The 15,034-nt window shown below is 49.2% G+C and overlaps 1 protein-coding gene across 2 annotated transcripts in view; it reads left to right on the top strand.

Moving 5' to 3' along the window:
- Med27 (mediator complex subunit 27) overlaps positions 1 to 15,034 on the top strand; it is a 183,468-nt gene that overhangs the window by 152,076 nt on the left and 16,358 nt on the right. For both annotated transcript variants that reach the window (XM_028757121.1, XM_028757122.1), the window contains 2 exons: positions 5,126 to 5,233; positions 14,499 to 14,540. In XM_028757121.1, the coding sequence (XP_028612954.1) occupies positions 5,126 to 5,233; positions 14,499 to 14,540 (150 nt within the window). The remainder of the gene's footprint in view (positions 1 to 5,125; positions 5,234 to 14,498; positions 14,541 to 15,034) is intronic.

Here is a 15,034-nt window from a genome sequence, read left to right as displayed (position 1 = left end):
AGCTGTGGTGTTCAGTGTAGAAAAATGTTACCTTGGCAACAGCAAGCATGCTTCATTACCAGATGGCATTAGCTTTTATCTGTGGCACCCCATAGCCATTGCCAAGAATCAACCCATAGCCCCTGTCAGTAAGCATCTTGCTTCTGACTATGGCAGTGTTGGCTGCATTTAGAAAGATGTCCATGGTCCATCTGCAGTATATTCTATCAGTCCATCAAAGCCCAGGGCCCGACAAAGCCAGGCCAGAAACTTACACACTCCACATACGGGAGCATCTGGCTCATGGAAGTGACACTAAGATTAGAAAGTATGTCATAGAATGTGCACCTAGTTCCATACTGATAGCTTCTATTGCCCACTCTGCTTCGTCACACTCAGAAGGATGCTTTGTGGTACATTGTGCCTTGAGATGAGCATTGCAGCCTGCATCCTCAACCAACCCCTCCACATTTCATTTCACTTCTGAGCAGATAGGCATAAGAGACTGACTTGTCCTATGTCATACTTGCTGTGTAGCCTGTGGCATAGAAACCCATGTAAAAGTATAGGCCTTGACTTACAGCGAATGGCCATCACTGTAGTGCGTTAGATCTGGCTGGCTGGCCGGCCATGTGGCCCCTTTGAGACTTCATTGCCCTGCAGGCTTTCTTCCTGGTACTCATCCATCAGACTCACCATTTTATTTGCCCTGGAGGGTAGCATCCACAGTCCACAGCTTCCCTGCAGTCCCAAGTGTAGCAGCAGGAGGGAGGATGAGCCCCAAATGGTGGCTCGCTGGCCTGGACAGCATCTAGTTCTATCTTTGCTGCTGACTAGCTAAAACTATTGTTCCTCCAACAAACTCAAACACTGATTCAGGCTAAGGAGCAAAAGCTACTCCTGAGCCCTTTATCCACACCCGCCTTTAGGTGCTGTCCATCTGGGGATTGCCTGCCAGGCTCCTCCCAGCCCACCTCTGAATAAAGTACTTCATCCAGAGCTGCAAGGAGACCAGGCTTCCCCACAGCAGAGTCAAGAGACATGACTCCGTTTGGATAGATCACCAAGAGCGAGCTGAGATTCAAATGGCCCTAACTGTGCCTCTCCAGCTCAGATGAACTTCAGGGTTCTGTCTCACAGATTCCATAGGGCTTCATGGGAATGGAAAGACCGTAAAATAAGGAAGTACGGTCTACCCAGCACCAACCGTCATCCTCCAGGGCTTTCTGTGAAAAGTGCAGGGGAAGCCATATCAGTGCTCCCTGGGGAAGCATCTGTGGTGCAGGCCATAGCCTCCTCAGACCCTAACTTCTTCCACTTCTCCAACCAGCAGAGCAGGAGCCAGGAGCCAGGTCCCCAGCTTAGGCTGATGGAGTACCTCAGCTCCCACAGCCCACACTTGGATCCCCACACTTGGATCTGGAGTGAGCGTTCTTCTTCTTCTTCTTCTTTTTTTTTTTTTTAATAATTTATTTATTTTATGTGAGTACACTGTAGCTGATTCAGACACAGTATAAGAGGTCACCAGATCCTGTTACAGATGGTTGTGAGCCACCATGTGGTTGCTGGGGATTGAACTCAGGACCTCTGGAAGAACAGTCGGTGCTCTTAACCACTGAGCTATCTCTCCAGCCTGTGTTTTTCTTTTCAAAGTGGCATTTAGGAGACTGTTGGAAACCTGGTAACTAATCCAGCAGATGTTTGCTAGTGTTGGACAGCTGCTGTTCTCTAGACAGGAGGTCTGTCACAGTGTGCCCACTTGTCTTTTAAAGATACATACTAAAATATTTACAGAGAACTAATACCGTTTTTGTTATTCCAATGGAAAGGAGGTAGAGGTGACACTAGATGGCCAGGAGTTGGGTCCATAGAGGTTTGGGAGGTTTGATTTTGTTATTTTTTAGACACAATTTGAGCCCTGGGATTAAAACCATGCATTGTCACACCCTATTTTACTAAATGTTTTTTTTTTTTTTTTTAAAACCAAGTTGGGGGTGGGGGGGGGGGCCCCCTGAAGAGATAGCTCAGCAGTTAAGAATGCGTTTTGCAGAGGACCTGAAGTTTGGTTCCCAGCACCCACAATGGACAGCACACAACTGGGTAACTCCAGAGCTAGGGCACCTCACTCCTTATCTCTGAGAGTACCAGCACAAGGCATACTGACATACAGGCAGACACACTCACATATATTTTAAAATAGAAATCAATCTTAAAAGAAATCAACAACAACAAAACTTGGAAGTCAGGCATGGAGGTTCATACCTGTTGTCTGAGTGATCAATAGGCAAAAAAGCAAGAGGATGCTGGGAGTGTGAGAACAGCCTGTGCTCCACCCCCGTAGTACCCTAAGTTGTTATTGCTGGAGAAGAGTAACAAGGGAGTCAGGTTTGTTTGTTTAGTTGCTGTTGCTGGTGTTGTTTCCATTCAATAGCTCCCTTCACTGACAAGAATGGAATGAAGAAGCGCCAACAGGTGTGTGGGAGCTTTCTGGTCGGTACAACGCTCCTCCATAGCAGCTTGGCAGACTGTAATATTCACCCCAGTAGTTAGAATTCTGTGAATCTGTCCTAAAATAGAAAATGCCCCTTAGGATGGTGAGAGGGCTCAGCAGGTAAAGATGCTTGCCTCCGAACCAAACAACCTGAGTTCAGCCCCTAGAACTCCTATACTGGAAGGAGACTCCCACAGTCTGTCCTCTGACCTCTACGTTCACACTGTGACACTCATGCATTCACACACATAGACACACACAACAAGTAAGTAAAATATAACTTAAAAGAATAATATTGACCCACATGCAGTGGCAGTATGGTGCCAGAAGTACCTGCTGCAGCCGTGTTTATATTAGGGAGACTTGGAAACACCTTAAGTGTGTGGCAGCAGGAGAGGGGTTGAGAAGGGCCCACAGTAGCCAACAGCTAGGCCAGGTAGCACCTGGCACTGTTTCTGAAGCCTGTGTAGCAGGCTGTATAGTGTGGAGGAAGGCCTGTGGTGTAATTATGTCAGGATCTGGCTGGCAGATCCACACATTTATCTGTGTCAGGAATATGAAAACCATGGATTGGCTAATAATGTATGGACCACCTGAAAGGTTAGCATTGGCCAGCATGCAGGGAAAGCGTGGACAGAGTTGGAGCGAGATGTAGCTCAAGCTCACTGGCGGTTTGCATTCACTGGCTATGTGATTGTTTGGGAGCTTTCCTTCCTGTTGCTGTGTATCCTGGATGCAGGAGAAGAGGCAAGGGAAGTAACCATACTGCTCTGAGCACCCAGTGTGGGGCTGGTGCTGGGGGCAGGTGGAGTCTGCCTCTTCCACATGCAGGTGCCAAAGGCTTATGTTGGGCCCAGGCTAAATTCCAGTATGTTCTGAGAAAGGGAAAGGGAGACCCAGGACCTAGGCTCAGAGTCTCACCTAGCCCACCACTGGGAGCAGGAGGGGGACAGTGCTTAAGAACGATAAAACTTGTCACAGTCATACAGACACACACACACATATAAAGGAATTATCCAAAAACTATGAATGGTGACCATCTTTGGGTAGAAAGACAAAAGACTGGGCCATTATCTTCCTCCTGATGCCCTTCTCCAGAAACTCACTTTTCTGAGACAATTAGCCAGTTAGTTAAATCCAGCTGGAGTCAGGTGTTAGAAGACAGCTCTCAGTTCCTGAAGCCTCTGAGCTGGCCTTCTATGTGCTGGGGGATGGCCCTGGCTTGTCAGGTCTGCCTGCTCTGTAGCCTTGGCTTCTGTCCTGCCCTCTTCCCTTCTAGGAGGCTCCTGCTGCTCCTGCCTTTATGGTCCGTTGGCATCCTTAAATAGTGATTCTGTGTCAACTAGTGAGACAGTATTTTAAAGTACACTGTAAGATGTATTTGTTAGCACTCCTTAAATGTAAACAAATGCATCTTAGCTCTCTGTTACGGTGCTTCTGTTCTGCACAGGTAAGGCCCACAAAACTGAAAGAAACATCATAGCAGCTCCTGTAAAGCCAGGTGTCAGGATGCTCATTAGCACCTTGGACTCCTTGGAGAAACAGGAAGGTAGTCATCAGAGAGGCAGACAGCTGCAAGGGACAAGGGGACAAGAAAGGGATGCTTAAGAGTCATCTCTGTAGATGCCTGCACCAAGTTGGCCTAGAAGAACTAGGCTTGCTGTGCAGGCTGAGGCTTTCTTAGACCAGTAGGGTTTCCTTTCAGCAAGTCTGAGATTTATAGCCCTGTCAGAACACCCAAGACCACAGGCCTCCAGTGAGCTCTGGGCCAGGCCTGCCTCCCAGGTCTCACCTGGGAACACAGAAGGCGTGCTCCTCAGGCATTGCCTTCTAAGGAAAGGCAGCCTTACTTCAATTCCATGAAGAGCCGCATGTCCTACACAGCAGTGTCTGTCTTCCCTGGCAGTGTGGGGACCTTTTACATGTTTTCTCTTGTGTTCAGGGTGCATGGGGTACTGAGACGGTCTGCCGGCGTACCCCTGGCTGTCCTGTGTAGACCAGGCTGGCATCAAACTCACAGAGATCTGCCTGCCTCTGCCTCCCAAGAGTTGGGATTAAAGGTGTGAGCCACCACACCCAGCATTTTAGGTGTTTTCTTAATCCATGATGTGCTTAGGTTCTGAGAATGAAGTGCTGACTGCAGGTCTGGATAACACCTAGCCACTTTCCTTTCCCTTCAGGTTCACTTTGACGCTGTTTCTCCGCTTTCCCCCAGCTACTAATAGGCAGCTTCCAGCAAGGGCTGCTAGGTGCCTGTTTCTGCCTCTGCACTGTATTCCATGTATTATACTCATGGCCATAACCCAGATCAGCACCACTGTGCTCACCAAGCTCATCAAACCAAACTTAGAGGCCCTGGCCTTGGGAAATGGCGGAGCAGGTGCTCTATCCAGCAGGTAGTGAGAGGTCAGGAGGCAAAGCTGTACTGGGGTATGGAGTGGGCTGGGCTAGCATTGCAGTTCCAGATGAGTTGGCCATGGCTGGGTCTGTCACACATGGTGAGGTAAAGCACCTAGCCTTCCCTCCATGTCCTCTATGCCTCACTCAGAATGAAGACAGATAAGCAGTGGTCTCTGCCTCCACCATCCTGCCCAGCTCTGTGTGATACGCATGTTGACTCTGAGCCTTCACGTGTGTTCACTCGTGTTTTGACAGGTGACCTTGGGGAAGGTGTTGAAAGTGATCGTGGTCATGAGGAGCCTGTTCATCGATCGCACGATTGTGAAGGGGTATAACGAGAGTGTCTACACAGAGGATGGAAAGGTGAGTGGCCTGGAGGCTGGGGGAGGGGCTTCTTCCTTACTCTGTCCCAGACCAGAGTTCCAGGTGAGTGATACTAATAACCAGCAAATCAGCACTGGAGGGATCCAGACTAGTCAGCATGAAGAGGAACCTTTGACAAAAACGATTTCATTCACTCCACTTGCTGTTTTAAACCTCTGCTGCTCACGGCAAGCCCGATGCCCTCACTTGAATTTCTAATTGAGCACCTTAGACCCCAGTTGCCTCATTAGACATGTCTTCTGAGGAAATAGATTTTTTTTTCAAGTCAGCCAGCACATCAATAACCCAGGGTTCCACATTTTGCTTTTCTTAGAGCCGTGAGGAAGACTCAAGTTAGTTGGACACAACCTATTCTCCTTGACTCTCACAGTGGGCCCTTGGGAAGTCACGTATCAGCTGCACACTGAATACCTCAGCAGGAAGAAAGCAGCTTCTTCCCACAGGTGATCTGTCTTTCAGAAGGCTTACTCTCCACAGCCAAACACGATGAGGGCTAAGGTGAGAAGGCAGGCGCTTCCCCAGGTGATGGCTTCCCTGGAAAGTTCACTCTAGTGGATCTGGAGTTTCTTGAGTCTCCATCTGGCTCTGTGGAAAGCAGCAGAGGACACTAATGAGAGCTGGCAGCCTTCATTTGTGTCTGCTTCCAAGCGTGAGGTGCACCCGCCCCACAGACCCACCCAAGTTCCCCCTGTCACTCTCCAGCCTGAGACACCCTCCCCTTCCTCTCTTGGGACCTTTTGCTTTCCTCATTTCAAATGTTAACATTTCAATGTGTTTGCTGACAGCAATTGACACTCAATGACCATATTATAATGAGAATAGACAGTTCTTGAAAAGCAGGTGGTAGCTGCGGCTTTGCGGGTGACAGATGTTCCCATGCTGGGCTAAAGTTAACTTGCGAGCACCCAGCATTCACACATGGTACCACAGCCACCAGAGGAGTTATTGTTCTTCCAAGTTCTCTGCCTGGTTTGCATTGGTCTCCCAATTGCTAGCAAATCATTTGTTGGGAGATGTCCTTTATCTTTCTGGAAAAATCATACTGTCGTTGAAGCAAGAGTGGAGAGTGAGTGTGACGGTCTGGTGGGCAAGGCCGCCATGGGATTCTAAATTCTGTCTGGGTCAAGTCTACTTTCTGGTCTACTCTAGAAGCCAGGCAGGCTTAGTGCACAGCTCCCAGGAAGCCTGGCCCCTGCTGAGCATGTAGAAGTTCATTCCTCTTGGGTCTTTTCAAGCTTCAGGTTGAGGATGCTGTAGTCACACTATGCATGAAACAGCTGCTGCTCACTTAGGCAGGGATTGGAGACTGAGAACAGAGAAAGGCTGTAACTAGCACGGTGCTTGCAGAGTTACCAAGTCAGGATGCAAATGAGCCACACTCCAAATTCAGACCAGGAGTGGGGATTCTGCTAGCTATGTGTGCTGCTGGCACACTGCCTGTGAGGTTCTGCTGACCAGACCCCAGTTGTCCACAGTCACACACAGGGACACCCACACTCTTCACTGGGGAGCGCTAGTACTTTATGCTGCACTCAAGACAAGAAATTCTCTACCATGTTCCTCGTGAAGGCTCCTCTGGTAGCCTGCTGCAGCCACACTTTGTTCTTTCCCATCTCTTCCTTGACTCCTCTTCCCTGGGGCTTTCTCCTCCCTCTGCCCCCTCCCCTTACCTGTTCTCAGCCATGTTGCCCACACAGAGATCACTCCTTCTGTCTGGGCTGCTTCATCTCCATATCTTAGATTCCTCGTGTTCCTGGTTTTGGTTAGCTATACCACCACCCAACTGTCTAAACCTTCCTCCCTGCCACCCCTGAGGACTGGGCTGTCAGCAGGTGCTGGCTGTCACCTCTCTGTCTGCCTTGCCCCACACCCCAGGCCCTCTGTCTGCCCCCTGCTTCATCACCCTTGCCTTTACTGACCTGACTTTGCTCTTGCTAACTCACATGGAGGTTCCAGTGTCCCTGCCCTCAGCCTGCCGATTACTCTCCCTATAAACCCCGTGCATACATAGGACTCTCTTGCTTGCCACCATCCCAGTATACTTGAGCAGCCGCCCCAGAGCAAGAGGTGGGTATCAATGGGGTTTAGGTACAGAGCAGCCCATGCACCCAGGCTTAAGAAACCTTAGATTATAGATAGTTCCCCTCTATCTTGTTTTTTTCAGACCCAAAGATAGAGCCCAGAGCCTCTCACAAATTAAAAGCAAATGCTCCCTCCACCCCTGAGCCATCCCCTCTCTCTACTCTAGCCAAGAAGTTAACTGTATTTAGACATTCTTAGAGCCTTTGGTTTATGCATATGCCATATGAGTGTCTTAAGAGGTACACATTTTCTCACAAGGTCACCAAATTCTTTTGTGGTCCCAATGTTGTCCTCAGAGCATTTTGTACCTGCAGCTCGTACAACGTGCTTCTGAGGCCTGGCTTAGGGAACAGAATCCAGACACCTTTGCAAGATCTGACCCTCCCTACCGGCCTCCATTCTCTGCATGTGTCCTGTCCACTCCCCAGCCATGGTGCGCACCATAGCCCTAGGACAGCCGAGCTATTAATTCACATTTGCCTGTTCTGACTCCCTAGGTGTTTGCTCTCCTACTCCACCCCTGGGTTCCTCTCTCCCTCTTCCTCCCCCTCTTTTCTTCCCCGTCTCTCCCTCTCCCTCCTTCCCTCCTGCCAGCTCCATCTAACTTAGCTGACTCAGTGAGCAACTCTCCTGCACTCCAGTGCTCAGCCTGGCCTCTTGACCATCCTTTGCCTTAAGAACTGCTCAGTCTGACTCGTGTTACTGAACGGACGGGGCTGGAACCTAGGGTGGGGAATTGCTTGTGTGAATGAGTCCTATGACCACGTCCTAAGGGTAGACCAGAGGCAAAACTGCTTAGCTGAAATGGAAACATGAAGAATCAGGAAGCAGCAGCATTAGAATCATAAATGATCAGACTAAAGGGGCACATATGAGCCCATATACAGCCTCCTCGTGAAGATTGCTGTCTCTCACTGTACAGCAGAAAGTGGGCATTGTGAGGGAATCTGGGTTTGAGGATGGTTTGTCTCAGAGCATGGTGGGGCACTGTCTCAAACAAAGAGGTAGAGCATGTAGCTAGTATAACGAAAGTTATGTTTTATTATGCTGACGATCATCACACAAGGTCCACACTAGAATTTCTAAGTATGGTCCTAAGCCTATCTCCTCAGGGCTGCTCACCCGTGTGTCATAACTTAGCTGAAGATCAGGTCAGAAGTTTCTGACAGAAGTCTCTGATTCAAGGGTCAGGATCCTGGGGGAGACTTTCCAGCCACAGGGCAGATCAAGGTGTCATCTCTCCAGATGTGCAGAGCAGAGCACAGTTGGTATCATGGGGTCTGTGTCTGGTTATCCCGAGTGAGTGATGTCCCTGGGTTCTGGTTCTCAGGTTGTCAGCAGCCTTGGGTGTGGTAGGGACCCTGACTGAGCCGTTTGCACAGGTCTAAAGGGCATTGTTTCACTGTGCTCATAATAGGCAGGCACCTCTTAGTGCCTTTTGTACCTGTGCACACGGGCCCACGTAGCAGGTAGGGACTCCAAAACAAGACTAAGCAAGACTGGCAAGGCCAGGCCTCGAGTGGTAGAGAAGCTTTTAGTGAGCCAGCCAGCCTAAGGCTGCCTGCTCCTCACCATTCCATCAGTGCCAGTTTCTTAAGGACTTTACGAACGAGAATACACTGCAGATGTCCAGTTCTGAGTGCCGAGCCTGCAGTGGGCACACTTGTGTCACACAAAAATCAGATTTGGAAAACACCATTGGAACTCACGGCCTGGTCTGCAGAATAGAGTTCCTGGCAGCCCTGCTGTTGGGAAGTGGCAGCCCTGCACTTGTTCAACTGCTGCCCAGGCTCAGGGCTTGTTCTGCTTGTTCTGCTGTGGAGCTCAGCCTGGGGTGCACTAGATGGACTCAGAGAGTCTCCCATGGCCTTAACCTTGTGCACCTGTGTGGTTGTCCCCCATGTGCTGGTCTAACACATTGCCTTTAGTGTTGAGGTAGTGGCCAGCCGTGCCCTCTCCCCACCCACAGCAGTTTCCAACCAGCTTTTCCCACCATCATCCATCCCACACACTGTCCACTTGCACCTTGCTGTAATAGCCACTACCTTGATGCCCTGTCTCTTTACCCATGATGCATATTTTTTGACATCAAGCACTGGTACCCTCATTCCTCTAAGAATAAAACTGCTGCTCAGACTTACCAACCTCTCTTGGCTGCAATCAGGGAATGAGGCCGTGACTCAGCATATTAACAGGCAGGGTGTGGGAACACCTGGCCATTGTCCTGATTTTATATCAGTCAGGCTGAATGGATGGAAAAAATAGAAGTGTCTCCGTTGAATTTATCTTATTAGGGGATTTAGGTTATGTTAATGCTATAGCTTCATTAATTACCCCATATCAATAAAAAAGGCAGCTTTTAGCCTTCGAGCGTAAGAGAGGAGAAGAAATGGCTGTATCAAAGGGAACCTTCAAAGACAGCCAGAGCTGTCTCCAGGGTAATTTCTGATCCTGCATTCTTCCCACTTCAAAGTTGGATGTGTGTGTGTGTTTGGGTCGAGGGGGTTGGGGGAAGCTTGAATCTGATTTCTCTAATAAGTGTTGGCATCAGCCTCGTTTGATAGTAGATGCAGGGAACATTTTGATTTGTTATAGCCTTTGAAATTGTTCAGACGACCTTCAGAAAAATGGCCTCTTGTTACTTGTGGGGAAAAGGGTGAGAGCCGGGGAAGGGGTTGAATCCAGCTGGGCTCCTGTACAGAGGGCACCCCAAAGTTGTGCTTTCAGCAAATTTTTGGTAACAAATGCATGTCCTGATTGAAAGTGAAAGTTGAAGACTAATAGAGGCATAGCATGCTCTCCTGGCGGCTTGCTTCCTCTCTTCCTCTGGGAGGGTGAGCACACCTAAGAGGATGACCACACAGAACTTTTCCATGGCTCTGAGAACTTGGGTAGCTGCAGAGAAAACCCTCACCAGTGCCCAGTTGTATCCTTACCCCAGAAGGATACTTCTGTCTTGCAAGTTAGAGATCCCTTTAAAGGTTTCCTTTAGAGGTTGAGGCCCGCTGCGGCTTAGGGGCTTCCTTTGGAAGTGTCCGTTTTAGATCGTTTAAAATTCTCTGTGTGTGCTGCCTTTTGAAATGAAATAAAGAATTGATAACTTTCTGATAAGCTGCCAGCGTTTTTGAGTACTGCTAAGTGAATGTTAGTGGCAATGATTGGCAGAGCAGCAGGCCTGCCATGGTTTTGTGAGACTGAACTCTGCAGGAGCACCCCAGAGAGCTGGGGCAGTGACATTGTGGAGGAGCCCTGAGTAGAGAGGCCCTCTCTCTACTGAGACACAGGCTGAGAAAGGGACCTATTAACAATGGGCTCCCCTTTTGCTCTGAACTTGAGTCAGGTGGCATATACCTGATCTTCCACTAGGCTTACTCCAGAGAGAGCCCTTTAAATGAGTTCTGGAGTAGATGCTCTGTCTCTCTTCAGGTCAGGAAGGACTCAGGCCTGTTCTTAGACTCCCCACTCCTTAGCTGTGATGCTCTCTGAGCCTCAGAGTCCTCATCTGTTCGTTGGCAGTCACTCTCATGCACCAGCACTGGAGGGGTCCCTGCTGATCACAGCAGGAGTAAGAGAACAGCAAGGACAGGGTGACCTTGCCTTTGTCCTTGGACCACTCTTTAAGAGTTGGAGGGTGGGGGGAGCTTGTTTTTGGTTTTGTTTTTTGGTTTTGTTTTTGACATCTTGGTGTCTTATCATAAGGACACATATGAGCACCCCACTCATCTGCAGGGTTGCATTTCACTTCCCTGCAAATAGTCTCTACCGCCACCTGAACACACTCCAGCCTGAGCACCCTTAGAGCTGCCTCTGGGACTGCAGCTTTGTCCATTGGGCTCCACAGGCAGCTGACTTGGCCCAGTGTTCTGAGGGGAGGGTCACTCTCTTCCTGACATCCTAGTTTCAAATGATGTCTTGTTCACTGAAGGTTTGCAGCTTCCATTATGTTCCCTTTTTAATATTGCAACTAGCAAAAACCCTGTTAACAATGCTTGCCTTTGCAGCAAAGAATCGAGAGCCAATAAATGTTCACTGGGCTCAGCCTTGGCTTCCTGAAATGAATTTCTGAGTCCTTCCTGACCTGAAGAGAGACAGAGCATCTACTCCAGAACTCATTTAAAGGGCTCTCTCTGGGGTAAGCCTAGCGGAAGAGCAGGTATATGCCACCTGACTCAAGTTCAGAGCAAAAGGGGAGCCCATTGTTAATAGGTCCCTTTCTCAGCCTTGTGTGCCAGGTAAATGGATGGTATTGTCCAGGGCCTTGCTGTCCCAGATGGTAGAATCATCCTCTAGCATTCTGGATGACTTATTTAAAACTTCTGAAAAGGAGGCATGATGAATAGGCAAGGCTGGTTTTGAATATATCCACAATTAGTTTGCAGAGTCCGTTCTTAATGAAGCATCTATCTGATCTTTTCTCTCGAGGGTTTTTTTTTTTTTTTGGTAGATTTTGTAGATATTGAAAGTCTCCTAAGATAATTGTTTAAGTAAAGTCTGTAACTTTGAGTGTGTGCAACTCCCATCTCCATGTCTTTGTGGCTGGTATCCTCGTGTGCTGTGTGTGATGTGAACAGGCAGGAGGTGTCAGCAGTGCTGGAAATGAGAAAGAAGTTGCTTCCGAGTCCCCAAATGGATACGGCTCTTCCAGAAACATTGATTTAAAGTCCCTGGCACTGTGATCTGGGTAGAACTAAGACAGGCAAAGTCAGTCCCATTCCACCCCCTCCCCTCCCCTCCACTCCCATCCCCTCCCCCGGGTCCCTGGGCAGTCTTTAAATGCTGCCTTCCTTAAACTCTGGGCTGAATACTGCACTGAGGTCACCTGAGCCTGACTCCACCCACACAGGCTGGGCAGGTCAGGATGGAGACTGTGGGGAACTAAATGTGCATTCTTTTACTGTATGTGTTTTGTCTGTAAACATGTGCATTCAGAGGTGAGAGGGCAGCTTGCAGGAGTCAGCTCTCTCCTTCCTCTATGTGGGTCCTGGAGATTGAACTCAGGTCATTAGGCTTAGCAGCAGATGCCATTTTCCACTGAGCCAACTGGTTTTGTCAGCTACCCTACATACTGCTAACCTCTAATGCCTGAAAGATGTTTCAGATTCTTTTTCCTGTCCATTGGTTTAAAGGAGACAGAGATTGAAGTCTGATGTTGCCTCTCTAGGGGCCAATTTGGCATTGCTGTTAGGAGGCCATGGGATTGTAGCAGGAGGGATAGAGTATGGTTGGTAGGGTCCATTTTCCCAGTATGGGTATGTGATCAAAGATCCACATATCTGCCAGCTCTGGATCTGGGCTGTCCCTCTGCCCTCTACAGCCAGAGCCCAGCCATGCTGCAGGTGACCCTGACAGTCACTCTGTCCTTGAGCATGTAAGGTGGTTGGGCACCTGAGACTTCATAAGAAACCGATCACACATGAAAAGGAGCTGGAGAAAGGAGTGCGGGCCAGGGTGCAACCCAGCTTCCAGTTTCCAAGGACTCTTCAGAAAGCCACGGTTTTTGGTGTTTCCTCAGAACAGCAAAGACCCTGAAATGCCACACTCACTTCCTGTGGCTCAGAGGCATGTCCCCATGCAGCCACTTCCCTGTGCCCTAGTATACCAGATCAATGTGACAGCACACAGGCCTGAGCTGCCCCAGGTCAGACTTGCAGTCTGACCACCAGTCAACCCCAGAGGCAGGACCAGGAGAACCATTCACTGGCTGTTTCGATTTACTCAGCTCCTGACCTCATTATATTAAAGTCACCTGTCTAGCAGCTCTGAGACACAGAGAACTTCCTCACTTGCCATTACCCGTGAGTGGCAGCCCCAGCCCCTGCAGTCTCTATATTAGAGGAATTCTGGGTTTGCTATTCATCATTTGTTCTAAAGTCTTGAAACATGCAGCCAGATTTGTATGGGTTACCGAGCAAGCTGGGGGAAAACAGAAATGGCTTCAGTTATGTATGAGACACTGAGGTACTGTGCATGAGACCCCAGTGGGAGCAGGGGGGCTGGACTGGTTCCCCTGAGCTCCACCCACATCTCATCTGGAACCTCAAGCTTCCTTGTGTGAGCAATCCAGTCAGATCAGGACCTCCTAACCCAGCCAGTTCCAGAACACTCTAGGAGTGCTGCTGAGAAACAAACAAGGAGCTGCCTCATAGGCTGGCTTTAGCCCTCCACACTAATACAGATGGGAGAGCAATGAATGTGTAACTTAAAAAAGCAAAACCGCCTGACAGTGACATGGTCATGTCTCAGACTCTTTTGCCTGCTCTTGGGACCTTTTCCTCCTACTGGTTGTCTCGTCCGGCCTCGATAGTCTTATTGAACTTGTTATGCTGTGTTCGGTTGATATCCCTGGATGGCCTGTTATTTTCTGAAGGGAAGCAGAGGAGGAGTGGATCTGGGGTGAGGGGAGGTGAAGGTGGGGAACTGGGAGGAGTGAGGGAGGGGAAACAGCAATAGGGATGCAATTATGAGAGAATAAATAAAAATACAGAATAAACCTCCCCAGGGGCTGCCAGTGCCAGCCGGGCTTGAGCAGCCAGATGACACTGTCATGCCTTCTGTGAGAGGTAAGCTCCCTCTTCATCTGGAAAGCCAAAGTCATTCTGGAGACTAATGAAGGCGTATATGGAGAGTCTGCTGTGAGTCCTAGCGTGGAGTACTATCCTCACACTGCTGGTTCTCTTTACCCAGCAATGGCCTACTGATTCGCAGGAGGTGCCAGGCCCAACACCTCTGCTCACTGAGCTCACAGTCTGTTGGGTGGTCTTTACTGTTAGAAAAACTAACTTCTCAGAAAGGAAAGGAAGTGGATGTCAGGAAGAATGTTCTGACTGGTAACTGTGGAAAGCCTTCCTGGCCATAGTGACATTGAGCCTGAAGGAAGGAGGAGCCGTGTACAAGCTTGTGTGAAGCACAATCCAGGCAAAGAGCATAGGGTGATTTGGCATTTTCAGGAGAATCAGGGTCTACAGTGGGCAGGGCCTCAGCCCATGGAACTGGAGGTAGATGGCCGCAGAGCCCTTCATTCCATTCCTTAAGTCACCTGGAAGGTGGTAAGGAAAAACTTAGGCAGGCCACAGCAGGCCTTTGCCACCGGGGCCCACCCTATCACTGATTGGCTTCTTTGGATTGATGGAAACTGATACTGATTCTTCTCTCTCCCCAACAGCTGGACATATGGTCCAAATCCAACTATCAAGTATTCCAGAAGGTAAGCGTTCCTTTGGATCTTACTCAGGAGACATGGGCAAACTACAGGTGCCTTTGAGTATAAACTTTCCCAACTCAGAGGCTTTTTAAAAAGTAAGGGGGAAAATGACAGGTTGTGGCTGTGACTCAGTCGAGGTAGATGCTTGCCTAGATTGCACAAAGACTGGGTTCTATCCACATGGTGGTGCACACCTGTAATCCCAACACTTAGAAGGTGAAAGCAGGAGAATTGAGTCTGAGGTCGTCCTGTCCTTCACAGGTATTCCCTGGGCTACAAGAGTAGGGGCAGAAACCTGACGTACATTTATATGACTTGGGGAAGCAGGTAGCTTGGGGGCATGACTCACATTGGCAATTGCCTGAGGATGGAGCAGGGGAGTAGCCTCAAAGAGATGCCAGAGGTCGTGTTGGAGTGGTGGACTTACTTTGTTTCTGAGGAAATGATGGTAGTGTAGTATCAGAGCGCACAGGGTCGGACGCTCACCCGGGGACTTA

This window comes from Grammomys surdaster, unplaced genomic scaffold (genome assembly GCF_004785775.1).
Source record: "Grammomys surdaster isolate TR1022 unplaced genomic scaffold, NIH_TR_1.0 126133, whole genome shotgun sequence".
In the NCBI taxonomy this organism is placed as follows: Eukaryota; Metazoa; Chordata; class Mammalia; order Rodentia; family Muridae; genus Grammomys; species Grammomys surdaster.
The sequence above is the reverse complement of the archived record's forward strand: the minus strand, read 5'-3'. Positions and strand labels throughout refer to the sequence as shown.